The sequence below is a fragment of the Callospermophilus lateralis genome, chromosome X (assembly GCF_048772815.1).
Source record: "Callospermophilus lateralis isolate mCalLat2 chromosome X, mCalLat2.hap1, whole genome shotgun sequence".
Classification (NCBI taxonomy): Eukaryota; Metazoa; Chordata; class Mammalia; order Rodentia; family Sciuridae; genus Callospermophilus; species Callospermophilus lateralis.
In genome coordinates, this window is record NC_135325.1 from 53597574 (window position 1) to 53623225 (window position 25652).

The 25652-nt window shown below is 48.2% G+C and overlaps 1 protein-coding gene across 3 annotated transcripts in view; it reads right to left on the bottom strand.

Moving 5' to 3' along the window:
* Nucleotides 1-4886: 4886 nt before the first annotated feature.
* The window catches only part of Stard8 (StAR related lipid transfer domain containing 8), a 76740-nt gene continuing 55974 nt past the window's right edge, over nucleotides 4887-25652 (bottom strand). For all 3 annotated transcript variants that reach the window (XM_077106666.1, XM_077106668.1, XM_077106667.1), the window contains 13 exons: nucleotides 17996-18067; nucleotides 15847-15928; nucleotides 14831-14894; nucleotides 12294-13687; nucleotides 11477-11650; nucleotides 10226-10385; nucleotides 9528-9726; nucleotides 8933-9143; nucleotides 8558-8672; nucleotides 8095-8319; nucleotides 6802-7019; nucleotides 6539-6715; nucleotides 4887-6342 (listed from right to left, as the gene is read on the bottom strand). In XM_077106666.1, the coding sequence (XP_076962781.1) occupies nucleotides 6225-6342; nucleotides 6539-6715; nucleotides 6802-7019; nucleotides 8095-8319; nucleotides 8558-8672; nucleotides 8933-9143; nucleotides 9528-9726; nucleotides 10226-10385; nucleotides 11477-11650; nucleotides 12294-13687; nucleotides 14831-14894; nucleotides 15847-15928; nucleotides 17996-18067 (3209 nt within the window). In that variant the 3' untranslated portion in view covers nucleotides 4887-6224. The remainder of the gene's footprint in view (nucleotides 6343-6538; nucleotides 6716-6801; nucleotides 7020-8094; nucleotides 8320-8557; nucleotides 8673-8932; nucleotides 9144-9527; nucleotides 9727-10225; nucleotides 10386-11476; nucleotides 11651-12293; nucleotides 13688-14830; nucleotides 14895-15846; nucleotides 15929-17995; nucleotides 18068-25652) is intronic.

The window sequence follows — 25652 nt, forward strand, 5'->3', positions numbered from 1 at the left end:
GTGTCACCTTAGGCCCAAAGTGACAGGGCCAATTGACCATGGATTGATATGTGAGCCAAAATATGTCTTTATTTTTATTTTCTCAGGTATTTTGCCATAGCAACAGAAAGCTAACATAGCCAGTGTCTGCTCTACATCTGGTGAGGGCCTATTTCCTACATTATAACATGGCAGAGGGCATTTCATGGTGAGATAGATCAAGCTTGCTACTTCCAGTCTCTTTTCCTCTTTTTTTTAAATTCTGTGGTGCTGGGGATTGAACCCAGGGCCTTGTGCATGTGAGGCAAGCACTCTACCAGCTGAGCTATATCCTCAGCCCCCTCTTCTTATTTTTTTAATCACTGAGCCACATCCTCAGTTCTTTTTATTTTTTATTTAGAGACAGGGTCTCACTAAGTTGCTTAGGGCCTTGCTAAGTGGCTGAGGCTGGCCTTGAACTTGTAATATTCCTGTCTCAGCCTTCAGAGCCACTGAGATTATAGGTGTGTGCCCTTGCACCCAGGTTCATCTTATAAAGCCCCTAATTCTACCAAGGGAGTCCCACCTTCTCAACCTCATCAAATCCCAACTATCTCCCAAAGGCCCACCTTCAAATACCATTAATATATGAATTTGGGGGTTAATTCAACACAAGGACTTTGGGGGGACACATTTAAACCATAACAGACACTAAGCAGAAATAATGTACATATGCACCCACCCAAGGAGGGGGGTGTCACACCCCCAAGTCCTGCTTTCATTCTGACACCCACTCTTCTGCCCCCAAACCTGCCTTCCCTCCTTTTCCCCCAAACATGGGACCTGATCACATTTCCTGGAAGCTGGATCCAGAAGGCCAGGGACTGGATTAGCAAGTTTTAGATTCAGAGAAGCCAATTCACTTGCAGCTGTGTTCTCATGCCTCACATTGAGTATGTTGGAAAGGCACAGAGCTTTTCTCCATGTTGTGGGTCTCTGTGAACTGTTCCAGACAGACTTGAGCCATCACCCCCCCCCCCCAGGTACTATCACTATGATAGTCTTCTTTTTTTTAAATTTGTTCTTTTTAGTTCTACATGGCAGTAGAGTGTATTTTGACATATCACACATACATGGAGTATAACTTCCCATTCTTGTAGCTGTACATGATATGGAGTTACACTGGTCATGTTTTCATATATGAATATAGGAGAGTTATGTCCAATTCTTTCCACTGTCTTTCCTGTTCCCATCCTCCCTCCCTTCTCTTCCTTCCCCTTTATCTAATCCAATGAACTTCTGTTCTTCCTTCCCCCTTTTTGTGTGTTAGCATCCACATATATGATAGTCTTGTTCACATCTGACCCTCCAAGGCCTGCCATGTTGTGTCTTCATATGGTTCCTGTCTTCTTGTTCTTCACCTTTAGCAAATGTCATCCTATCCTATAATTGCCCTATTAAAAGAACAACCACTACTGCCCACCCAACACTCCTTATCCTCCTTTCCTGCTTTATTTTCCCTACATGTTTATTAACTTCAAACACACACACACACACACACACACACACACACACACACACACATTATTGAATCCATAATTGTCACATGGGAAAGGGCACACTTGGATCTCAACATACATAGGTTCCATCACAGCACTGCTTCTTGCTGCCTCATGACCTTGAGCTACTATCTTCCCTTTCCTGTTCTGACATATATTCACTTGTGCAATTGGGAGATGAACTAGACAGTAAATCTCTACCTGGAAAGAAGTTCTCCCATCCCTAGGAATGAGCTGGATGAGGGAAGGGGATAGAAGTTCAAGGGTTCTGTGATGGAGGGGGCAAGAGCTTGAGAGCTAAGGGGACAAGAGAAGGGACAGGATCTGGGGGACCATGTGAAGTAAAAAGGAATAGACACTAGGGCACACTGAGAAGAGTTGGAGGCAGGGGTAGAGGCTGGGGTTGAATCCAAGCAGCTTCCTGTTGCCTGTGGCCACATTCCCACACAGAGCAGCAGCGCCCCCTTGTGGACTCTACTAAAGCTTGGCTCTTAGCACTGCCACTTTCCCTTTGCCCATAGTCCCAGCTTTCAATCTTTCTTTAGCCCAAATAGTTACTTTAGTGCTTCCACCACTGTGCACAGCTGAAAGCCCCACACAGACAACAGCCTTCTAGAACATGCTTACTCACATCCATGTCTGGATTATTGCCTGTATTACCTATGTGGGCAAATATTCCATAGTGTCTATGCACTCCTGCTTTGTGCCTACATGCCATAGCCATTAGGTTTCTGTGCTGTGAGTGTGGGGAAGTACTGGGCAGCCCCTTACTCTGCACAGGACCTGGGTCCAAGATGGATGGCATATCTGACCATGACTCTGTGGGAGGGTTACATCATTTTGCAAATGTGGTTCTAGAATAGGAGTATTAGGTGCAAATCAGGGGCTATTCATGCTTGTGTGTTTGGCCTGTTATATTCTAGCTTAAATTATTTTGTAATGAATCATTTAAAATTAAAATGTGCAGATTTTATATAAATGTTTGGACTTCCAGATCCCCTGGAAAAAGCAGAAGTGGTTATCTGGATCTGGGTCTATATTCCTATTTGTCTATAATGGATGGGAAGGGAATACCTTCTACCCAATTTATATGGGACATGCACTCTATAATTCCTATGGCCTTTACCCAGCATGCTTTGCTTATCTGTACTAATTGCCTGGCTACATATGAATTACAATTTGAAACTCTTATAGTTTTCCAGGAAAGGAATGGGAAGCCTTATTTATTTGGTTTTTTGGGAGTACTGGGGATTGAACTCAGGGCACTTGACCACTGAGCCACATCCCCAGCTCTATTTTGTTTTTATTTAGAGACAGAATCTCAATGAGTTGCTTAGTGCCTGGCTTTTGCTGAGGCTGGTTTGAACTCTTGATCCTCCTGCCTCAGCTTCCTGAGCCTCTGGGATTATAGGTGTGTGCCATTGCACCCAGCTAGGAAGCTTTATTAAAATTAAACAGTCATCAATGAAATAGAGGAGGATCTTGGAAGGAGATTCTCTGGAAAGACTAAGGAGTGATACCGGAAGTACCCTTTCTGACCTTCTCTCCTGAAGAATTTCCTTCCTGAGCTCACTTCTGCCCACACCTAGCAGTGGGCTCTGTTCTATGTAACAAAGGAAGATGTGTAGAATTATTAATAAGACAATGGCATCAAGGTGACCTACCACTTCATGAGGACTTGGTGAGTAGTTGAATACTCATAACCTCCTCATAAGGTGGTATTATCTCCATTTTAAAGATGAGGAAATTGAAGTTCAGTGGTTAGAAAGGGGGTAATGACTTTTGAGCCTTTGAGCCCCTGGCCTGCAGGTACTGTGTGTGGGACTGAGGGCAATTTCAAACACATGATTTGAATTCAGTTGAGTGGAGTTTGCATAATTATCATCAAAATCCTCAAGATCAGTGGATTTTGAAGTATAGTGCCTGGATGGTTTAGATATAAAGTATCCCCCAAGGGTCCATGTCCCCCAAGGGTTCATTGAGAACCAAAGGATTGGTCCTCAATGCAGCAATGTCCAGAGGAGGGGATTTTAGAAAAGGATTGGATCATGAAGACTTTGACCTCATCAGTGGGACTGATGTGTTCCTAGCTAAATGAGCTCTTGGGGTAGGCTCAGTTGAAGGAAGTGCATCATTGGGAGCATATCTTTGAAGGATATGTCTCATCCCCAGTCCTTTCTCACCACCCTATCTCTTTCTCCCTCTTCTTCTCAGCTCTGCCAGGAAGTGAGCACTCATCCTACATGATGTTCTGTCTTGCCTTAGGCCTGTAGCTATGGAGCAAAATAAACCATGAACTGAAACCATTAACCAAAATAAATCTTTTCTCCTTTAAGTTGTTTTTCTCAGGTAATCTTGTCACAGCAACACAAAACTGATGCCAGAACCAATGGCATTAGCATCACCTATGAACCTGTCAGAAATGCAAATTCTCAGGCTCCACGCCAGGCTCATGAAATCAGAAATCTTGGATGTGGAACCCAGCAATCCATGTAGTAATAGGCTCTCGGGGTGATGTTGATGTTCATGAAAGTTTGAGACCCACTGGAGGAGTTACGGACACACACCTTGGCAGACTGTGTAGCTAGCCTGGCCACCTGGGTAACTAGCTATGTAACTACCTGAGGTGATAACATAATGTCTCAGAGATAGTAAGAAGTGGTGCCAAGCTCGACTCCAGGAAGCCTATACAACCATGTACTGTATAATGCTTCAGTCATCAATGGACTGGATATAGGAAGGCGGTACCATAAGATAGCCCCTAGTGATGTCATAGCTCTCTTAGTTGGTATAAGTGCACTCTATGACATTTGTACAACAAAATCACCTAACAATACATTTCTCAGAATGTAACCTCATGGCTAAGTGATATGCATGGCTTATGGCTAGAACAGGGACCCCAAGCCTCTTGTGGCCATTTCCACTTCAACCTTTGTATGGGTGGTGTGTAGGAGAGGGAGGAAGGAAGGAGTTTACCCAGGCTGATCTCTTCCTAGGGCTACTGTTAAGGATACCTAGCATTGGTATTAAACAATTGCTCTCCCCAGAAGGTTTGCCTGTTGACAGCAGCTTTCCCTGACAAGGGTGCTACCCACATGGCATCTGGGAATGCCAGCCAGGTCACAAGATGGGGTGTTCAGTGTCTGCCCATGCTTTGGCTTTTTCAAGTTCTGTTCCCCCATTACCTCCTCAAGACAAGAACTGAGGCCCTCCTCATTGCTCCCACAGCCTCACCCAAGTCCTAAAATCAATGAGCTGGGGCTTGCGAGAAGGTGAGGTAAATGCTCACTCCTGACCTGTGAACTTGAGTGCAACCCATGCCCAGTTCCTAACCAGTTGTCTCAGCAAAGACAGCACAGAGCCAGAGTGTATCTCTAGTAATGCTTTATTGTTCTGCCAAGGGATTCTTCTGTACCCTGCTCTCCACCTCTCCTCTCCTGTAGGAACTGTCCTGCCCCGAGACCTTCCAGACCCTTGCTCCCACTTAGAGATTATAACCCATTTAGGAGAAACTATATATATATATCTGCATGTATATATGTGTGTGCATATATATGTATATATGTATCTATATGTACACATACAAATACACATATATATTCTGACTGTACAGTATTTATAGGTACAAATAAAATACTCAAAAATTACAATGGTGGCTGGGACCCATCCCACTCCAGTTTACTTAGCAGAAAGAAAAATAAAGCACCAGTGGGTGTTTGAATGGCAATTGGATCTCCATGTCAGCAAAGCTGGCCAGTGAGTAGGACTGATCAGGTTTGGATAAAGCCCCAGCTGGTTAAAATGGGCCTTTCCATCTCACTGGCCCAAGAAAGGGCTATTACGTTAGCCCACTATCATAAGCAAAAGGGATGGGGACATAGATACTTGTCTTTCTGCCACTAAGTACTTTGACTTGGCCTGTGTGGTGGGATTGAACTTGTTTACTCTGCAGACATGGCAGTGCACGGTCAAAGGGTACCCGGGACCCCAGGAAGTGGCAGATAAAATGTGGAGCCCAAGCCAAGGGAGATTGGTTCATTGGTCTCTTGAGACTTGAGAAAGGAAGGTTGTCCACCTTCATGTCTCAAGCTATCCCAAATCGTCATGTCACCTACTTGGGGCCTGACAGTGCCCACTCTAAATCAGCCTCATAAAAATTGGCATCGTGTTTACATAAACCAAACAACTTATGGTGGTTGGGGCTGTCCCATGCTCTTCCCCTCTGCCTATGTGTTCTAGTTCCATTTCTGGAATGGCCAGTTTAGGGCCAATGTTGACCCCAAAGGCAGGACCAGAACCTCCTGTCCAACCTCAAAAGGATCCTAGCACCAAACAGGATGGCTTGGTCTCTCAGTCTGGCAGAGAGCTGGGACCATAAGTGCTCTTGACCTCTTTCTCCCTTCAGGTGGGGGACTGTTGTGGCTTACTGGGCAGGTGATGGACAGCAGCAGTCTTCCTGCTACTAATATGATTGTCTTCTCTTAGGAGAGCAGAATGCAGTGCTAGGCATGAAGATAGAGTGAAGGGGGACACCTAAACCCTCCCCACCCGACCCTGGCCTGTGCATGCAGAGGCACTTTAGGAAGTAAGGCAGAAGAGCCACCTGGGCCTAACTCTGCTGCTGGCTGCAGCCTCTGGGGGGGCGTCTGTTCTTATTCCCTTTCACTTCCTTGGTGACAGGGGGCCTGTGCCATGCCGGCCCAAGCCTCACAACTTTGTCTCAGGGCCAGCTGCCTGCAGCGTGGGGAAGGAATCCCGGATCTTTGCCACTTCCATAGCACAGAGGTGCCCAAAGACTTTGTTGTACCAGTCAGGAGAACGGCCCCTAGAAAGGCAGAAGAAACCAGGCATGAGCTTTCACCAAGGGGAAGGAATAAAGGACCTGACCCCCACCCAGATCATCCCCACCTGGGGACCTGATCTCCATCCTGGAATCAATGGCATGAGACATAAAGTAAGCTCAGAGGCAAGGGAGGAGGTCAGGGCCACAGGGCTGAGGCAGGTCATCTCAGGCCTGGTACCTGAGGTCAGCACGGCAGATGTGAGTGAGGCGCGAGCGTCCCAGGCCACAAGGTTCCATGAGGTACTGGGAGGTGAGCATGAGAGCCCGCACCCCTGACTCCGGCACAGGTTGTTCAGGATCCAGGGACTGGGAGACAAGCAGGCAGCCCCCGCGAGGCAGGTCAGAGCGCCACATTCTGTGGGGACAGAACGCCCATTCAGATTCCTGGTGCTGGCTCCCACCCCACCTCTTGGGTCCAGGGTGGCAGCTAGAGCCCCTTACCGGAGCACCACGAAGTCACGGCAAGGATGGGGTGCCATGCTGTCGGTGACGTAGTGGTACAGCTCCACCCCTGGCATCAGGGCTTCCAGCACCTGGGCTCGAAGCAGATCCTCATCCCAAAGGGCCCGCTCCCGTAGGACACGATGTAGTACCACGGCTGGAGGGGCTGCCACCTCTGTGGACGCCTTCCACATACGCAACGGGTGTCCATCTGGTGCCTGCAAACCATGGTGGCAGGGATAGGGCCAGCTGTCAGGGACAGAGAACTCCTTCTCCATTCTGCAAGCCAGGCCTCCAGCCGCAGGGCCCAGGGTTTCCCTTGCTCCAGCCCCTGACAAAGGAAGGCTGCAGTTCACCCCAGCTAACCCTAGCTGGGCCCAGGCAGGCTGGCCCATGCTCTGTCTTCCCTGTCTTTTCTGGATTCCTACTTTTCAGCCTTCTCAAGAACACAAAGAGATGACATGCCACACATTCCCAGAGGTTTATTGGGCCTTACTATGACTGGGAATAGTGCTTGGAATTTCTAAAAGTGAGCAAGAAGAGAAGGTAGTGATCATCCTCAAGGGACTCTTCATCTGGCATGGGAAGTAAAATATGTGCACGATGGCAAAAGCAGTCATTAACACAGCCTTTTGTATGTACCAGGAACTGTGCAAGGTCCCTCCATCCTCAATTCCATAAGGAAGGCTTCATCATGACAATTTTATATATGGGAAACTTCAAGCTTGCCATCTTACACAGAAACAGCAGCCAAGAAAGTACAGCCCAATGCTGGGAGGGGCATGGAGAAACATTAGCTCCACTCTGGGGCATAACAGAAGGCTCTGGATGAAGGAGGGGACTTAGAGAATGTCACATGTCCCAGCACAGTTTGTTCAAGATCCAGGGACTGGGAGACAAGTGGGCAACCCCCTAAGAATGTCACTTAGAGAGCATTAACAATGGCATGTTTGGGAGCAGGCTAGTCAAGTCAGAAAGCTGCCCTATGCAGACACACAAAGGTGGAAGTGCAAGTTCAGCTTGGTTGTGGACAGGGAGTATTTGTGCCTGGAATGGGGCTTCTGGTAAAGAATTCTGGAAGGTGGTCCCTGAGAGAGACCCCTGGGTTTTACTTGGTTTTTGATTCAGTAAGGTACTTGGTTGGCTGGCTGACATCCTCTAAGTATCAGGACCAAGCCCAGTGAGGCTGGCATAGCAGCTTCCCATGATTCCTTCCTTTAGGTTCCTCAACCCTCTTGCCTACACAATGCCAGCCTCCAGCCCCATGGCAACTATGGGGAGCGTGGTGCCTACCTTCCTGCAAGCCAGTTCTGTGCGCTGGGGTCCTGGCACGCTCACCCAGCCCTTGAAGCGCTCAGCAGCATCCCGCAGCAGCTCCTGCACACTCTCCTCCATGTAGAGGCTCAGGCTCACTCCTGCGGCCTGAGCTCGCCGGAGCTCAGCCAGGGCTGGGCCGGGAGGGCTGAGCTCAGCTGCACTGTAGGAGCCACACAGTTGCACCACCATGTCCTGGGGCACCTGAGAGGGCACAAACACACAGGGATGGGGGCCATGGGGAGCAGGAGACCCCATGAGGTCTGTCAGGTTTGTGTTCAGGGCAGTGGTGAGGCAGTGAGGTTGAGGAGAATCCTTGTGGGGGAGCTACTGGAAATATATGTGACAGGTTGTGCACTATCCCTGACTTGGGGTGCAAAGGTCAGGCCTGACTGGTTCTCAAAAGTCTGGTAAGCAGACACCATGACCTGCGCTTACTCACTTGGAAAAGTTTCTTGCAGTCACTGATCATGTGTGATAGGCCCTGGGTGGCAGCCATATTTTCACTCAGGTCCCTAGGACCTGGACGACCAACCAGGCTGCGTTTGCTCTTGATCCTGGAGGGAGGGGGAGAGAGGAGAGGATGGCACCAAGGAACAAGACAAGATGGCTGACAAGCTGGCTTCCAGCTCCCAGGAAAGGCCCTGTTTTTTTGGAAAGGCCCTGTTCCACAGTGGCTAACAGTCCTGGGCCCTGAGAAGTCACACTGTCCCCTTGTGGTAAGGCCAGAAAACAACAATGTGAGCAGTCAAAGGTCAAGAGTCCAGGGGAACCAAACCCTCCCAGCCTGGCGCTGCATGCCCTTGCCCTGTTTCACCTGGGTGAGGGGCTATCCTTTTTGGAGACGTTGAGGTGGAAGATGGAGGGTGCCAGGCACACTGCCAGGTTGCCAGCTGTCATCTGATTTTCCTCAGCCGAGGCAATGTCACTTAGGAAGTAAAGCAGTGTCTGTAGCACTTCTCGGTTCTCATCGGGGAGCAGCAAGGTGGCAGCTTGTGCTGCTGCCAACCACTGATCCTTGGGGAGGACTGTAAGGAAGGAAGAACAGAAGGGCCTTCCTTACCTCCCCAGAGGCACTGGCAGCAAGCCTTCTGCTTCTAGGAATACATAAAAGTTCCCAGGGGAGCCACTGAGATGGAAGGAAAGTCAGGTTTTAGGATGTCTCTGGGGGCTATATCTAGTTCTGCTCCCAATATGCAGTGTGACCTTAGGTAAGTCTGTTCCTGTCTCCGTGGCCTCAGTCTACCCTTTCATATTATGGGTTTGGGGGAACAGAATGTGGTGTCTCTCCAAGTGCTTTTCCAACTCCAGAAAGTAAATAAGTTCATGGATCTGGCCACCAGATTTCTCTGCCCCAAGTCAGGAACAGTTAGAATGGGGCAATTATTTGGGTTGAGGTAGAAGTGACTCACGCTGATAGATCTGCAGGAAAGTGGTGGTGAGCTTGCTGGTGAAGATGGGCTCAGGCAGGTCCCGGAAATATTGCTTCAGGAGATCAGCCACATCATAAGCAGACTGGCCCTCATAGCAGACATTGTCAGGGGAGCTCTCGTTCATTTGGCGCAGGTTCTGGATCCTGGACTTGACCCCAGACTTGCGGAAGATGCCCACCTGGCCCATGCAGAAGAAGGAGGGAAGGAGGGCGATGTATAGGGAAGGAGGGAAACTGTGAGCCAGTCCTGGTCTGGGTGTCAGGAGCACAGATTACCCTAGAGAATTTGAAGCCTAGGAGGCTTCCATCTGGGCAGGGGAGGAGATAAATGGCAAGACCAGAGAGAAGGCTTTTTACAGCCTGGGGACTGAATAGAAAGATGGGCTTCAGGGATAAGAGTAGGGAAAAGGAACCTCAGGCTAAGGCAGTTCCTAGCAAATGGGGACTAGTGAACCTGGGGCAGAAAGAGGCTGCCACAGAGCTGGACAGAGGGCTTCAAACTAAGGAGGGGAAGAGAGCTTTGGCTCCATTCTTGCTGAAGAGAGGACAGGTCTCTGGTAGGCCAGTCCAGCCCAGGGGGAAGGTCAGAGCAGTTCCCTCCCCGTCTCCTGAGCCTTGGGGGCCTCTACCAGCTCCACTCCCACTACCAACTCTCTGCAGGTTCCCCAGACGGCTCACCTGGTCCAGGCACTGGCTGCGCAAGTAGCGCATAGCTTGCTGAATACTTTGTGGCAGGGGCTGGCCTGTGCGCTGCACGTGGATAAGGGGTGGTACCCCAAATACATGCTGTCCCTTATAGTCTGGCGTCTTATTCCTTTTCATGAACTTGGGCATTGACCTGTTTAGAGGAGTGACAAGTGATCATGGAGGAGAAGCACAGTTTAGAGACTGTCTAGTCTCAGAAGCTTCAGTGGTGCCTGAGAAATGTAAGAAGTATACCATATCCCCAGGGGCAATGCTCACTGAGCACCTGTTTTGGGCCCAGCCTGAGGGAGTCACACAGGGACGCTGGGGGCTCTCAGTCCAGTGAAGATGATAACTGTGTCAATAGGCAGTGACAATTCATGTGTCCAGTAGTAGGACAAGTAGTAGGGCAAGAACTTAGGGAAAGACTCACAAGGGAGGGAAACTGTACCTAGCAGGTCAGGGAAGGCTTTAGAAAGGAGTTGGTAATACAGCAGGCTCTGGAAGGACAGAAAGGCATTGTCCCAGAGAAATGATGAAAAGATATTCCAGGTGGAGAGAACAGCATCAACAAAAGCAAAGGTTGGGTGGGGGGGGTGCATGGCACATTTAGAGAAAGACAATTAATTTGTTGTGGTGGTGCATGCCTTTAATCCCCGAGACTCAGGAGGTTGAGGCAGCAGGCTTGCAAGTTCAAAGCCAGCCTCAGCAACTTAGCAAGGCTGTAAACAAGTTAATGAGACCTGTTACTAAATAGAAAAAAAGGGCTGGGGATATGGTTCAGTGGTTAACCACCCTTGGGTTCCATCCCTGGTGCCGAGAGAGAGAGAGAGAGAGAGAGAGAGAGAGAGAGAGAGAGAGAGAAGGGCAACTAGTCCCATTGGCCTTTACAATGACATTCCTTGACACTGGCAGGGTACAGAGCCAAACACATGGGGCAGGACCAGAACATGGAAGGATCACCATGGAAAGGAATTGGACAACACAGAGCCACAGGGGGTGTTTAATTCTCCAGAACATGACAACCAAATAGGAATGGAGAAATTGGAATGGAGAAAGGACAGCTGTAGAATCCAGGGTCCCCCATCCCACATCCATCTTCACATGGCCCTCCAGCCTCCTAGCACAGCACACCACTCCCCAGGCCTGTGGGCTTTGCCTGCCTGTACCCACCTCTGGGTTGCCTCCCCAGGGGGCTAGACATGAGCCAGCGGCTCCCCTCCCCATGGCTTGGGAGCCACTCACCAGACCCAGCCTTGTTTGTGGGGCACAGTGTACTTCTCCATGAAGGCGGTAAGCCGCAACAGTGAGCCCTTGTGCAGGAGGTTGATCTGGCCGGCAAACTGCCTATTGATCTCCAGCGACTCCGAGTTGAGGCTGGGCCGGTGGGAATTCTGGAAGCTGTGCCAACGGAGCTTCCTGGTGGGGGTAAAAGGGGCAGAGAAGGTGAAAGGGGCAGAGAAGGTTGGAGAAGCAGTTGGCTAATCCTTAGAAAAGGCTGTGTTCTTCTGGTCCTTTTTTTTTTCTCCACAGAGAAAAGATAAGACAGAGATGAGACCATATTCAGCACTGTTGCTGGACCCCAGGGTGAATAAAGCTCACTTTGGCTCCCAGGTCTGCCCAGGGGCCAAGGAGCTCTCAGGGAGGGTAGCACTGTGCTCAGGCCCATGCAGTGCCAAAAAGCAGTGCCAGCCTCTACCCATTGCACTCCTCTTAAGGAGCTTCTCCAAGAAACCCTCAGTAGCAGAGCTGAGGATCACAGAACATCTCCTCTAACACCCTCACTGCACAGATAAAGAAACTGATACCCAAAGAGAAGCTACCATTTATTTCCTCAAGGTCACAACAGGGGCAGACCCTGAATCTAACAGTCTGAACTCCTAAGTCTTGTACTCTTTCTATTTTTCTATTTTCCAGGACTAGCTTTCTAGAGGTGATCTCCCAACCTGCAAGAACTTGCTCCTGGGTCTCATGACTAAGAAATTAGACTGGGTAGAGAGAGAGAGAGAGAGAGAGAGAAGGGTCAGGGATCCCCACCCACAACCCTACCCCAAATTCCTACCTGCAGGGTCTGGTAAGTGAGGCCCCAACGCCTGAATCACGCCGTTCACGGGGCACTGGTGCCTGGAGTCCCACCAGAGACCCTGCAGCCTCCGTCTCATTCGTGGAGTTCCCACTACTATCAAGTTCACTGGAAGAGGCCCCAGTGTCAGAAATGGAGTGTCCTTCTACAGACAGACTGGAAGCAGAGGTGGGTTCCCCACCTGAATTCACCTCTTGCTCATTGTCCTGGACCCAGGCTGGGGCCTCAGCTTCTACCTGTGCCAATGATTCGACCTCATCTGGGGCCTGAGCTGGGCCTACTGGCTGGACTTTGGCCTGGATCCAGGAGAGCGACTCTCCAAGGGCTGGAGTTTCTGCCTGGGCCATAGTCTCAGCCTGTTCTTTGACTTCAGCTGTGGCTATTTCTACTGATGAAGTAGCCTCCTCCTCTTCTTCCTCCTCCTCTTCCTCTTCCTTATCTCCAGGCTCCAGTTCTGGGTACATGGCCTGGGACCAGAGCTCAACCCGTTGCTGCAGCCCCCACACATGCTGGAGGATGTCATCCAGGCGGGCATAGCTGCCCCCACCTTCCTCCTCATCTTCAGGCTCGGCCCTAGCCAGTATAGGCTCAGCTGGGTACAGCTCAGGCATGTTGTCATAGGTACTGGCATGGCTGCCTGTTGAGCCACAGGAACCCCGGCGGCCTTCACAGCCCCAGCGCCTAGCTGGCTGCCAGTCTGCCAGGCGGTGTCCATCCTCTGGACACAGGCTTTCAATGGACAGAGAGCGAGGGAATGTGCCTGGTTTATGGTCCCCAGGCACATGCACCAGGTAGTTACCCCGGTGTACCTGCTGAGGATGCCGGTACGTGGCCACAGGCCAAACCTCTCGAGTCCCACCAATACTGCCACTAGCTGAGGTGGATGCCCAGTTCTTGGCCCTATAAAATCCAGCTGAGAGGAAGCCACGGCAACTGCGGAAAGATGAGGCTTTGGGGGCCCTCTCTGAAGTGGTGGGGCTACGCTCAGGCCCTGTTTGCCGGCTATCACCCTTTTCCTTCCGCCTCAGAGACTCAAGGTGCTTGAGAAAGCTTCGGGAACGTTGTTTCTTGCTTTTCTCCTGGGGAACCTTCTGGCCCTGGGTGGGGCTGAGGAGGGTCAGGTCATTAGTGCTAGGGACATGGTCTACCAAAGGCAGGTGCACTGGCTCGGGTGGCAGGCTCACAGTGATGGCTGGCAGGGAGGTGGCGCTAAGTTCAGTGAGGACACTCTCACAGCTTGAGGTCACTGGAAGGCTAGGGCTCGGTGGAGCCAGTAGGTCAGAGGAACCCACGCGTGACCACCGCTTGCTTTCTGGCTGAAAGGCCCAGTGAGTGCTGATGGTGCACTGCTCTTCCTCTTCTGAGTCTTCATTCTGGGGAGGGTACCACAGGGAGGGGTCAGCAAGGTCTAGCCAGCCCACGAGCCCCAGCCTGTGCTCTGCTCTCTGTCTCTAAAGTTTCAGGGGGCTGTGAGGTGAAGGGCCTTGCTTTATGGTTGAGGACATGGCCTAGGAGTGGGCAGCTGGATCTGGGAGTGCTGGAGGAAGCCAGGGTCAAATAAGGAGCACAGATGTATTATAACAGCCATTGAGTTCACCTATCCTTCACATTATACAGACAGGGAAAGTGACACCTCCAAATGAGAAGTCACATGACCAAGGTCATACAGTGACATGCAGTAAGTCAGTGACAACCTCCTAAGTGTTCAGGCTGAAGTCTTATATGAGAATCATAAGAGGCTGGAACCAGGGAGGAAGTTTTGATTTTCTAATTCATTTTGTCCTTGGCAAGGAGAGAAAACTGAGGCCCAGACTGAGGAAGAAGCTTGGCCAAGGTCACTCGAAAGTCAGTGACAGAGCTGCAACTAGGCTCCTTGGGCCTCCTGCTTCATAGGTAGGGATCTAGCAACTTGGTTGCCCCATCTTACTGCAGCTCTTTTGGGGGAAAGTTCTGGAAGAAACCAACTAAGTTGTTCCCCAGTAAATGATTGGGTTACAAGGCCCACATTTCAGAGCTATGTCCAATCCAATGTATAGAACAAATTCTTCTTAGTTTCTGCAGTACCACAACAGCAGTGATGGAAAGACCTTGGAAGGCTACTAATCCAGCCCCTCAATTAATTGAAAATGAGGCTTCAGATAGCAGGTGAGACCATCCAATGAATTTTAGCTATCACAAACCAAGCAGTGAAGGCAGGTGGATTTCCTTGAGGAGGGGCCATCACTAGGTCAAGATACTGACAAACCCATAAGGGAGACACAGACTGAGCTGGGGCAGTAAAAGGCCATGGGCCAGGGTACTTGCTCACATCCTCTCACCTGTAGATGAGGCTCATCAAAATCCAGTGGCCTCATAGGGTCTGCTACACAGGGGGCTTCCTCCATTCCTAACCTGAATTGGGGCAAGGCACTGCTCTAGACACCCCAGACTTTTGTGATCCTGAAGTAGTTTATATATGTCATGGTTCTCTCCAAGGTGCCACAAGACCACAGGTCCCACCCCTTGCCATGATTCACCTGCTTGCATTGAAAATGAACCTCCAGTTTCATCGAGGCACAATTATTCAAGGTCATCAGCCTCCTGCAATGAAATGAAAGTGTTTACCCAAGGTCCCAATCCCAAAAGCCTGGCATGGCTTACCAAGACACTGTCAAATTATTGTCTACCACTTCACATGGTCAAACCATCAAGACTTCTCCCTCAAGCCCCAGTGTCCATGAAGGCCTTAGCATCTGGCACAATGCTCAGACGAGCATGGCCTTTGTCCTCCAAGAGCTTATAGATAAATAAATAAACCACTACACAAATGGGACAGGTTCAAGAACAGAGGAGACAGAAGGCACAGCAGACAGAAGGTGGGACAAGGAACTCCCATGAAGAGTGAGGGGTGCAGTCAGAAAAGGCTTCCTGGAGAATAGAAATGAGATTTTTAAAGGTGAGGAAAACAGAAACTCCTATCCCAGGCTCTTCCAGGAGTCTATGACAAGATACAGAGGGTGAATTCCAGTAGGAGATAAGTAGGAAAAGCTAAGATCAAGGCTGTGAAGACAGGTCAAAAGCCAGATGGCAAAGGACCTCGAGTGTCATGGCTGACAAAAAAAGCTTTGAAATTTTGTATGTATGTAATAACAAATTTTAAACAGAGGAGCACCCACTTGGAGATTTAAAAAGGTGATTTTGGTGGCTGTTGAGAGGCTGGACCCAGAGAGGGTGGGAGTAGAATACAGAGACCGGTAGAAGGTTACTTTCAGAAATCCAAGGAGAAATCATGGTTTGGCTTCAGAGAAGGGCTGGGCTGCTATAAGTAGAGAGACTGAATCTGAGGAAGGAGAGATCTGAGTTTTCTAGCTAGAGTGACTGAGTATGTGAGAGTGTCACAGACACAGAAATCAGAAGAGCAATGTGACAGCAGAAGTTGAACCTTGTTAATAACCTGGGCTCCTCTGTTAGACAGCACAAGGGATTTATTTTTCCATGAGGAAACCCCAAGCTGGGCCCTTGGTTTCCTAGCCCTGACCCTTAGTCCCCCTACCTGCACAGGGCCCCCAGAGAGTCCTCGTCCAGAAAACCGTGGTCCTTCTTCACAGAGCCAATATCCAGGGGAAACGAGCCTTCTGTATGGCAGAGAGAAGCAAAGATAAGTCAAGTAGTAAATCAGAAACCCAGCCTCTGCAGCCCTTGAGCTGGAAGTGTACAGGGGGAGGGGAGGGAACAGAGGAAGCTGGAAGAGAAGTCAAAGCAGAAGGAAAAGAGTCAGGAGTAAAGAAGGGGGACACATGGAACTCTGAGTTGACAGTTGTGACAGTTGGGAGAAAAGCCAGGAGGGTTGAGCTGGATTGAAGGACCCCATCAGTCAGTCAGGCAGGTTCATAGGGCACCACAGGCCTAAGAACCTGGGTAGCTGCCAAGAGCCATCTTGAATTCTTCTAGTTTGAATCCTGGGCTGCTCAGACAGGGAACCTCCTCCCTGGCCCAAGGTGAACTGGAGTGGAGGGGTAGAGAGGGAGTGAGGACAAAAGGGCCAGTATGTACTCAAGCAATACCTCATGCCCCCTTAGTGTCAGAACATTGGGAATCCACTCACTGGGACTTATGAAAGGGAGAGGAACGAGGATTAAGTTAGGAGAAGGGGAAAGAGAATCTGAGAAGTCCCACAGTCCTCTACCTTACTGGTAAAATAAGCCTATTTATTTACTATTCATTCATCCATTTACTCATTTGAGTAATACTAAAATGGCTTCATGCCAGGCATTATGCAAGGTATTGGGCACACAATAGTTATCAGGACAGAAATGGTCCCTGCCTCCAGGAAGTAGTACTCTCATGAGAAACAGACAATAAACTATATACAAAACCAAGAGAACAGAGTTACAAATGCCATGAAAGACATTAACCAGGATGATGGGGTAGAGAGAGGCTGGTGGGGGCTACTTGGAGAGAGGTGGTCAGCAAAGGCCTTTCTGAGGCACTGACTTCTGCACTGAGCCCTGAAGAATGAGAAGAAGCAGGCTGTGCAAAGAAACTAGAAAGAGTTTCAGGCAAAATAAGTGAGCTATACCCAGCAGCTCAGGTGGCTGAGGCAGGAGGATCATGAGTTCAAAGCCAGCCTCTGCAACTTAGCAAGGGCCTATGCAACTCAACAAGACCCTGTCTCTAAATAAAATAGAAAAATGGGCTGGGGATGGGGCTCCATGGTTGAGTGCCCCTGAGTTCAATCCCCAGTACTAAAAAAAAAAAAAAAAAAGTGAGTAATAGCCATCAGAAATTTGGTTTTAGACCTTTTAAATCTCCTAGATACCTATTAGACATCTGAATAGAGATATTGATTTGGTAGCTAAATAGATAAATCTGGAGCTTGGGAATGAGGTCCAGACAGAGACATTGGGACTACAGATACACTTGGACAAGGACCTCATGGAAAAGAAATGGTGAGAGTGTAGAGGGTTCAGGCTGAGCCCTAGGACACCTTAACATTTAGAAGTCAGAGGAAGCAGAGTCAGCTAAGGAGACTGAGAGCAGCAGCCAGAGAGCCAGTCAGGAGAGGAGGTCGTTCTGCAAGTCAAAGGAAGGAGTGGCTACCTGCACTGAATGCTGCTGAGAGCTGGAATAAGAGGACTGGGATATGACCACTAAATTTGACCCCATGAAGGTCAGTAGTGAGTTTGACAAAGTGAGGTGGGGGTGAAGCCAGGGTGCCGTGGGGGTATGGAAAGAAGAGGGAAAAGGGAATATTGAATATGAAGAACTCTAGGAAAAGGAGAATGATGAAACAAAACAGAAATGAGGCCATCACTGTGGACAAAGTAAGGTCCAGGATGAGCCATTAGGTTGCAGACTCCATTGTGTCTATGTGAATGGCATCCTCAGAAGTGGTACAGAACAGTGTCCCTGGCAAAACAAGTCCTTTCTATTGTCTTGAGCAACCAATAAAAAAAGATCCCTTCAAGTGTGGTCAACACCAGAGCTTGTGGAGGCTGATGAGAGTGATCTAACAGACGATGATGCAGGAGAGCAGAGCTCTACCTTCAGGAGTCAATTCCCTGAACAAATTTGAGCAGGCCCAGGATACACAGCTTCTTGTGTTGTTGGAGAGAGAGTCTGATTTGTCCATTTCATAGATGAAAAGCTGAGGATAATGAATGTTTAGGTATGGGGGGAGGGGAACAATTGAGTGGCCTTACCTTCAAAAAGCTGAGCATACTGAGGGAATCCTGTTGCTCGGAGCCATTCACATGCTTGTTTGGCCTCAGTTTCTACAACAACAGGGAGAAAGAAAGAGGCAGAGAAATGGGGTTAGCACCCAGCCATCTGGATGTGTGCTGCCTTACCTCTAGCGCATAGGCGTGTCTAGTTCTGGAGATCCAGAAATGGCAGGGGAAGTTCAGGAGGGGTTGGCCCATTGGCTCCAGGTCATAACCAGGGAGGGCACCCTTGGTTCCTGTCCTGGCCACAGCTTTCTTGAGCCTCATTCCTTGCCTGTCCAAAATCCCTCCCACTCTCCCAGCCCCTGCCCAGGAAGGGAACCCAATGCCAGCAGCAACTCCTGGGATCATCTGGGATCAAGAAATACTGCTAGGATAAGAAACCACAGCTGTGCCCACCCCCAGCCTTCCTTAGGGAGCCACCCACTTCCAAATCCCTGGGTAGAACATCTTAACCCAGCTAGGAGATGTGGAATGTTCAATGATACTTATTATTTCCTTTCTCATCATCACAGCCAATGTCCTCCAACATAACCTCCAGCATTCTCCTTCCATAACCAAATCTCTTTGAACATCCACAGATACCTGCAAACATTTTTCTGTGTCCAGATGTACAAATAAGATCAGAAAGGAAGGGACTCCTCTATAGTCTCTCAGAAATACTGGGATGGTATTTCACTCTAGTTTGGGCTTCCTGCCTTTCTTTCTTTCTTTTTTTTTTTTTTTTAGGTGGACACAACATCTTTATTTTATTTTTATGTGGTGCTGAGGATCGAACCCAGTTCCTCGTGCATGCCAGGTAAGCACACTACTGCTTGAGCCACATCCCCAGCCCTGGGCTTCCTGCCTTTCTGACAGTAGCTTCCCAGTGGTCTTCTTCCCCAACCTCTCACCAAGTTCTAGTTCCCCCTCCCAAGGGTGCCTCGCTTGGTCTGCCCCAGCTCTCCTCAACATCTCAGGCTATTTGTGGCCCAACTCAGTAATAAATGTTATGCTGACATAGCACTAGCCTTGGGAGTCTTAGAGGGACATGGCTGGGTCAGCATCCCACCTCTGCTCTGAGAGTGCCTGGCACAGAGCTGGGCACTAGTGCCAGCCTCAGTGAAAAGATGCAGCTGGACTAAAGCCAGTCAAGAGACCCTCTCAGCCATCAGAGTAGGCCAGATACCAGTAGTGAAGCTCTGGAATTGCCAAGGTGGCTATTTGCTCCCAACCCATATGGTGCAAAGGACTAGGGGGGCTGGGGTCATGGAACCTTGGCATTGTAGGGTTGACAGGGAAAGGCTGCTGCTTCAGCCAAGCTGTTCTGGACATGGAGTCCTACCCTCAACACTTCCTTCATTTCCTTACTGCCTATAGCCAGAATCTAGTCTGACCTTGCTGACCAGAAATCTCTAAGGAGACTGGTGGGATTTTTCCAAGACAGGAAGTGCTCCCCCTTCCCAGTGCTCGCCCACAAGGAAATCCAGAAGAGATCCTGGGACTGATAAGACAAAGAACTCTTCAAATTTCAGAGATGCTGGGGAAGTAGACAAGGGAGGGGAAAGTAGGAAAGGGTGGAAGATAGAAGCAATAACAGGTACCTCATAGGTAGCACACGGATGAGGAATGAGAGTGAGAAGAGAAAGCTCTGTAACCCCTGGAGCCCACAAAGGCTTTGGAGGCAAATGGGATTGGAGCAGGACTAAACATCTGTACATTTCCATTAGAGCATGCAGCAACTCAGTGGCCATCCCAGTGTCTGTTGTAGCCAAGTTTACTCCTATCCATGATTTAGGAGGATCAGTGCAGAATTGTTCATCTGTATATGCCTGCAGGTTCCCCAGTTTGTGCATGTACCCACATCTGTGTGTGTGTGTGTGTGTGTGTGTGTGTGTGTGTGTGTGTGTGTATACCTACATGCACATGCACATGCGTTCTATCTTACTGAAACTTCCTAATGTATGACAGAGATCTAGAAACAGAACCTTGGAGAGCCCTGGGAAGTATCTGACAGGGCTCTGCTAGCAGTACCTCAGTGCATCTGGCAGGGGGCAATGCAGGCCTGAGAAAGGATTCAGGTCTCCAGGCCAGCAGCCGTCTGGGCAACGTGGTGAAATCAGCCAGTGAGGATTTAAAGCACATGGTTTTGCTGCTGGGACAGCTGAGCTGGCTGCCACAACCACTTCCCTGTCTCCCCCCCCTCCCCCCCCCCCCCGTTCCTGCCACACCCCCAGCAGAAGACAGTTCCCTGAACTAAGTGCCCCTCCTGGCAGCCAGCTCTGCTTTCCTGTCATTAGAACAAAAGGGAGGTGCCAAAGGATGGACCAAGTCATAGTTTCCATAGAGGTGGGCACAGGAGGAGGCAGTGATCCTTAAAGAGTCACAAGTCTGGTATGGCCATTCCAAGCAGGGAAGTCATTCTTTGGCATGCCAGGAACAAACTCTTGAAATCCCACTGCAGCCCACAGTCACTCAAGACTAGAGACTGAACAGAAAAGAAGTAGACAGGCACTTCCTTTCCCTACTACTCCCTTCCTCAGCCTGAAAAAGGTAGGACAGTACAATAATGGAATCCAAAAGTTTATGCATCTGCATTTGCCCAAGTCATATAGCCCATGAGTGACAGGCTGCCTGCCTGTTCCAATGACACTAAGTAGTAATCCTTGCTGGGGTTGGCAGGGAGGGGACAGGCTCACTCAAAAGTTTCTGCATTCCTACCTGGAGCCCTCTAGCACCCTGCCCCTCAAAGTACAATCCCAGACTAGCAGCATCAATATCACATGGGTGCGTGTTATAAATGCAGAATCCCAGGTCCTTCCCACCCAGACCTACTGAATCCCAATTTACACTTAATGAGATCTGCTGGCAATTTGCGTATACATTAAAGTTTGAGAAGTGCTAGTCTAAATCACATGGCTGAGCAATTCTCACCCCTGGATGCACATTAGAATCAGCCAGGAAGTATTTTAAAAATACCAGTGCCCGGGACCCCCTTATCAGAAGGCTAACTTAATTGGTCTGTGGTGAGACTCTCCACAGAAGTATTTTTTGGGGGTCGGGTACTGGGGATTGAACTCAGGGGCACCTGACCACTGAGACACATCCCCAGCCCTTTTTTTTGTATTTTAGTTAGAGACAGGGTCTCACTGAATTGCTTAGCACTTCACTTTTTTTAAGCATATTTAAGAAATATGCTTAAATGTCACCTAAATGTGACATTTATTAAATCGTTCTTTAGGGAATAATTTAAGATCACAGGAAATAATTGAGAAATTCCAATTAAAATGTCCTTAAAAGTCCCTGTTTTTTTATTTGTATATGACAGCAGAATGCATTACAATTCTTATTACATATATAGAGCGCAATTTTTCATATCTCTGTTTGTATACATAGTATATTCACACCAATTTGTGTCTTCATATCTGTAGTTTAGATAATAATGATCATCACATTCCACCATCATTAATTACCCCATGCCCCCTCCCTTCCCTTCCAACCAAGCCAATCTCCAAAAACCAAATGCTGAATGTTTTCTTTGATATAAGGAGGCTGATTCATAGTGGGATAGGGAGAGGGAGCATGGGAGGAATAGACGAACTCTAGCACTTCACTTTTGCTGAGCCTAGCTTTGAATTCATGGTCCTCCTGTCTCAGCCTCCAGAGCCTCTGGGATTATAGGCGGGCACCACTGCACCCAGCATAAGTTTATTTGTTTGTTTGTTTTTAAGCTACAGTATGAAGTATTCTGTGGCCCAGGGGACTTTCCCAAGGTCACTCAGTGTTAAGTGTCCCAGCTGACACCACAACCCTGATCTTTTAATTCCTCATTCAGTGCTCTTTTCCAGTGCATTATGCCATCTGCCTTTAGATGCCAAACAAGCAAGGGGCTTAGACTCAAAGGAACCATCTCTAAGCCCTCAAATTTTTTTCTGCTCTTCTGGTCTAGTGGAGCTATGAGCTTGAGTTCAAATCCTAATATTGTTAGTCACTAGCTCTTTGAGTCAAGTTGTATGACCTCTCTATGCTTCTGTTTCTTCCACTGTAAAGCCCAGGTCATAGCATCCAATTCTTACAGCTCCAGAGAGCATTAAATGAAATACTGGAGAAAATAAATGCCCTAGGATCATAGTACCAAGCACTTGACATCTGCATTCCCTCCCAACTCTGATTCCAAAAGGTCCCAAAGAAAGAGAAAACTGGGCCAGGTGTGGTGGCACATGCCTCTAATCCCAGTAGCTTGGGAAACTGAGGCAGGAGGATCGCGAGTTCAAAGCCAGCCTCAGAAATTTAGTAAAGCCAGTGAGTCCCTGTCTCTAAAATACAAAAGAGGCTGGTGATTTGGCTCAGTAGTTTATTCACTGGTACAAAAAAATAATAATAAGAGAGAGAGAGAGAGAGAAAGAGAGAGAGAGAGAGAGAGAGAGAGAGAAAGGAAAAAAAATTGGAGAAAGAGGCCTAGCTAGCATTCCTTTATTCCTTTCTGGATCTGGGCAATGGCTGCACTCACACCTCTTACAGAATTGGAGCCAAATGGCTTAGGAAAGTGAGGTTAGGAAGGAGAAGTTTCAAAGAGGCTTAAATTGCTCCAAAAGACAAAGGAGTAAAGACGTTTGAAGCAGGGCTACAGACCGAATTCCCCAGCAGTCCTCCCTAGCAGGAATCTAGAGAATGTAATGGGTTATTACCGAACAGGATGTTAGGGACACTGGCTCCTGACAATACACCATCTCATGAAGCCCCAGAGGCCCTGAGGCTCCCTCCCAGATGGAGCAGTCAGGGACATATGTCTTGGTGATTAAGGGCTGAACCAAGATACTTTACCTTTGTCCCTCTAACCCGTCCTGGCCTGCTCAGGCTAGGCCAGGAGTGACCCCACCCCCACCTTCAGTGGAATCAAGTCACCTGAGGCTGGAGCCCAGGCAGTCCAGATTGAGGATTGGCTTATGCACCCAGCGGGAAGAGTGACACCGGGCAGGCTGAGGCGAGTGAGGTAGGAATGTCTGTGGCCCCTGGCCCTAACCTCTATGTCCAGATGTGCAGATTCCAAGGCATGGCTGCCAGCAGTTTGAACTGCTAAATTCTGCAGGTTGTGCTCTGGCCAAGTTAGGACCATGTGCCAGGACAGGTCAATAGCAGTGCTGAGCTGGCACAAACTGAATTCCATTAAGATATAAGACTTAACTCTCTCCTTGTAGAGGGGGACAGCTGATCTGAGCCACAAGTTAGGAGAAAAGACATATTAGAAAGCTCTAGAGTCAAATCAGGTCTGAGTCATACCCACATGTCTCCTGGAGGGAATGTCAAAGAAGGAATGGCTGAGTAGCAGCACATGGTTTCAGAGGTCAATGGCAATATCTGCACGTACACTTATACAGGTCACATACCAAAGATCTCTTAACACAGAGCACTTTTCTATGCAGTGAAGGATGGAATGAAAATACAGGGTTTATTCTTGAGAAATAATATGAATTATTTATGAATGATGGTAGAGTTTACGGACCCACAAAAAAGGCAGCAACCTTTCCCTCAGAGGAAATGCAATAATGCCCCAATATGATAACTAAATTATAGGGGGCAGGGAAGCTTTTTCACTTTTTTTTTTCCAAATTAGATTAGTTGATTATGTTTAGAAAGTCTGGGAGAAGGATGAAAAGGTGAAAATAACAACCATAAGTGTTCTATTAATTTAGTGCTTACTATGCCATAATAAAAAATAGTGGGATTCATTATTATGTATTTGTACATGCATGTAACATAATTTGATCAATCTCATTTCCTAGTAACCCCCTTTCCCTTCCCTCCTCCCTCCCCCAGTCCCCTTCCTCTTTTCTATCGGTCTTACTTCTATTTTTTTTTTAAATGAGCTTCCTCCCTGCCTTTTTTCCTTTTTTCTCACTAGCTTTCACATATGAGAGAAAACATATGACCCTTGACTTTCTGAGTCTGGCTTATTTCACTTAGCATAGGTTCATCTATTTACTCTAGGTTCATCCATTTACTAGCAAATAACATAATTTCATTCTTCTGTATACCTGAATAAAATTCCATTGTGTATATATACCACATTTTGTTATCCATTCATCCATTAACAGACACTTAGAATAGATCCATAGTTTGGCTATTGTGAACTGCTGCTATAACTATGGGTATGCAGGTATTGCTATATTATTCTGACTTTAATTCTTTAGGATAAATACTGAGGAGTGGTATAGCTGGGTCATAAGGTGCTTCCATTCCTATTCTTTTGAGCAACCTCTATACTGATTTCCATAGTGGTCACAGTAATTTACAATCCTGCCAACAGTGTAAAAGGGTTGTGGGACACTTTCTCCAATCAAGCCAGTTTCCCTGCTTGCTGCCTCAGTCATTTTAGGCAACTTGCTTCATCCTGTAAGCTGTTGTTTCCACATCTAATACAGGGGGGATTGACAACTCTCCTGCCTACTGTGTGGATTGATCAGGCCTTTGCTGGGTTTCAAAGTGGTATATGAAATTTATCATTAGAGATGGCTAGTTTGGCCAGGCATGGAGGCACACACTTGTAATCCCAGGAGCTTGAGAGGTTGAGGCAAGAAGATTGCAAGTTCAAAGCCAGCCTCAGCAACAGCAAGGTGCTAAGGAACTCAGTGAGACCCTGTCTGTAAATAAAATACAAAAAAAGGGCTGGGATGTGACTCAGTGGTCGAGTGCCCCTGAGTTCAATCCCTGGTATCCAAAAAAGAAGAAGAAGAAAAAAGAGATGGCTAGTTTGGTTAAGACTAGTTGAACTTTGTAATCACAAAGTAATCTTTTTAAGGTGCATTTGGATCTTGTGCTAGTTATTCAGAATTGAGAAAAGAACTGGGAAGAAAAAAGGCAGTAGGCTACCAGACTGCAGGAGGTAAGGTCTCACCCAGCCAAATTCACCAGCCCCCTCCCAGGATGGGGGCCCCCTCTTCACACTGCTATTAGGCAACTCTCAGACCTTGTGCCTTCTGGCTACTCAGCAGGTTTTGAGAGAGCTTCCTAGGCCCCAACTTCAGCCTGCTCCTTCCAGCTCAATCCAGCTCAGACCTTAATGCCCCATAAGTCATAGAACACAAGGCAAGCAATGAATGGAGGTCACAGGGATCCCAATGTAAATGTCCCCTGTTAGTTTCTACTCATGGCTGTGCATCTTTCTTCTCCTTCACTCTCAACTCTGGCTGTATATTTGCTCCTGGGGAGCTATGAAAAATGTCAGTGCCCTGGCCCCACTTATGATTTAAAAATTTGGAATAGCTAAGGAAAGGATTAGTTTCCCATTTGTTTCTTTGTTTCTGAGAGTTCTCCAGGTGATTCTAGAGTGTAGCCAAGATAAGAGAACCACTGCCCTAAATGGACATGGTCAGCTAAATAGCCACAGATAGAGAATTCTGGAAAAGTCTAACTAGAGGCCAGACTCAGGCCTGTTCTAATCACTAGCCTAAGGGGCAGAGGATAACAAGCATGAATATGAAAGCATATGTTAGGGGTAAGACAAGGCAGGTCTATGGGTGTTTCTGAAGGTAAATTTATTCAAACCATTAGCTGACCTGCTCCACGGGGCAACTTTCAACAGATGAGTCATCTCCTTTTCCTTACTTAGCATCCTGTTTGGAAAGGTATTTCCTCCATGGCCCTCACCATAGAACAG